Source organism: Phaethon lepturus, unplaced genomic scaffold (assembly GCF_000687285.1).
Source record: "Phaethon lepturus isolate BGI_N335 unplaced genomic scaffold, ASM68728v1 scaffold40711, whole genome shotgun sequence".
NCBI lineage: Eukaryota > Metazoa > Chordata > Aves > Phaethontiformes > Phaethontidae > Phaethon > Phaethon lepturus.
In genome coordinates this window covers 1-683 of record NW_010516260.1, presented here as the reverse complement: position 1 = coordinate 683, position 683 = coordinate 1, and the positions used below count along the sequence as shown (strand labels likewise).

General features: G+C 59.0%; 1 protein-coding gene across 1 annotated transcript in view; it reads right to left on the bottom strand.

The window, feature by feature from the left end:
* The window catches only part of S1PR2 (sphingosine-1-phosphate receptor 2), a gene marked incomplete at its 3' end in the record, with an annotated part of 1,297 nt that extends 644 nt beyond the window's left edge, over positions 1 to 653 (bottom strand). Inside the window, exon 1 of the mRNA XM_010296005.1 lies at positions 1 to 653. Coding sequence (XP_010294307.1) covers positions 1 to 653 — 653 coding nt within the window.
* Between the last annotated feature and the right edge of the window lie 30 nt (positions 654 to 683).

Genomic DNA, 683 nt, shown 5'->3' with positions numbered 1-683 from the left:
GAGCGCACGATGCAGTAGATGCGGCTGTAGAGCCCCACGATGGTGAGGAGAATGAGGGTGAAGATGGTGATGACGAAGAGGATGTAACGTTTGGAGTAGAGGGGGAGGACGGTGGAGCAGTCCTGCAGGTCGCTCATGCAGTTCCAACCCATGATGGGGAGGCTGCCGATGGCGGCGGCGATCACCCAGCAAGCCCCAATGAGCAGCACCATCCGACAGTTCTTGTCGCTGCTGTAGACCTTGACCTTGGTGATGGCCACGTGGCGCTCGATGGCGATGGCCAACAAGCTGAAGACGGAGGCGGCCAAGGTGGCGAAGGCCGTGCCTTCCCGTACGAACCACTGCACCGGCGTCAGGTTGAAGGTGGTGGCTCCGGAGAGCAAGATGTTGGCCATGAAGGCCAACCCAGCCAGGAGATCGGAGAAAGCCAAGTTCCCGATGAAGATGTACATGGCCGAGTGAAATTTCTTGTTGCGGCAAACGGAGATGAGGACCAACAGGTTCTCCAGCACGATGAAGCAGCACAACACGACGATGAGGATGGAGACCACCCAACGGGAGGTGGTGGGAGAGCTCTCTGAGCCTTCCTTGGTGTAGTTGTAGTGCTCCCGGATCTTCTCCGTGTTGAAGTACTCCTTGTAGATGCTCCCCATGGTTCCTCGCCGGCCGCGGCTCCGCTCGCC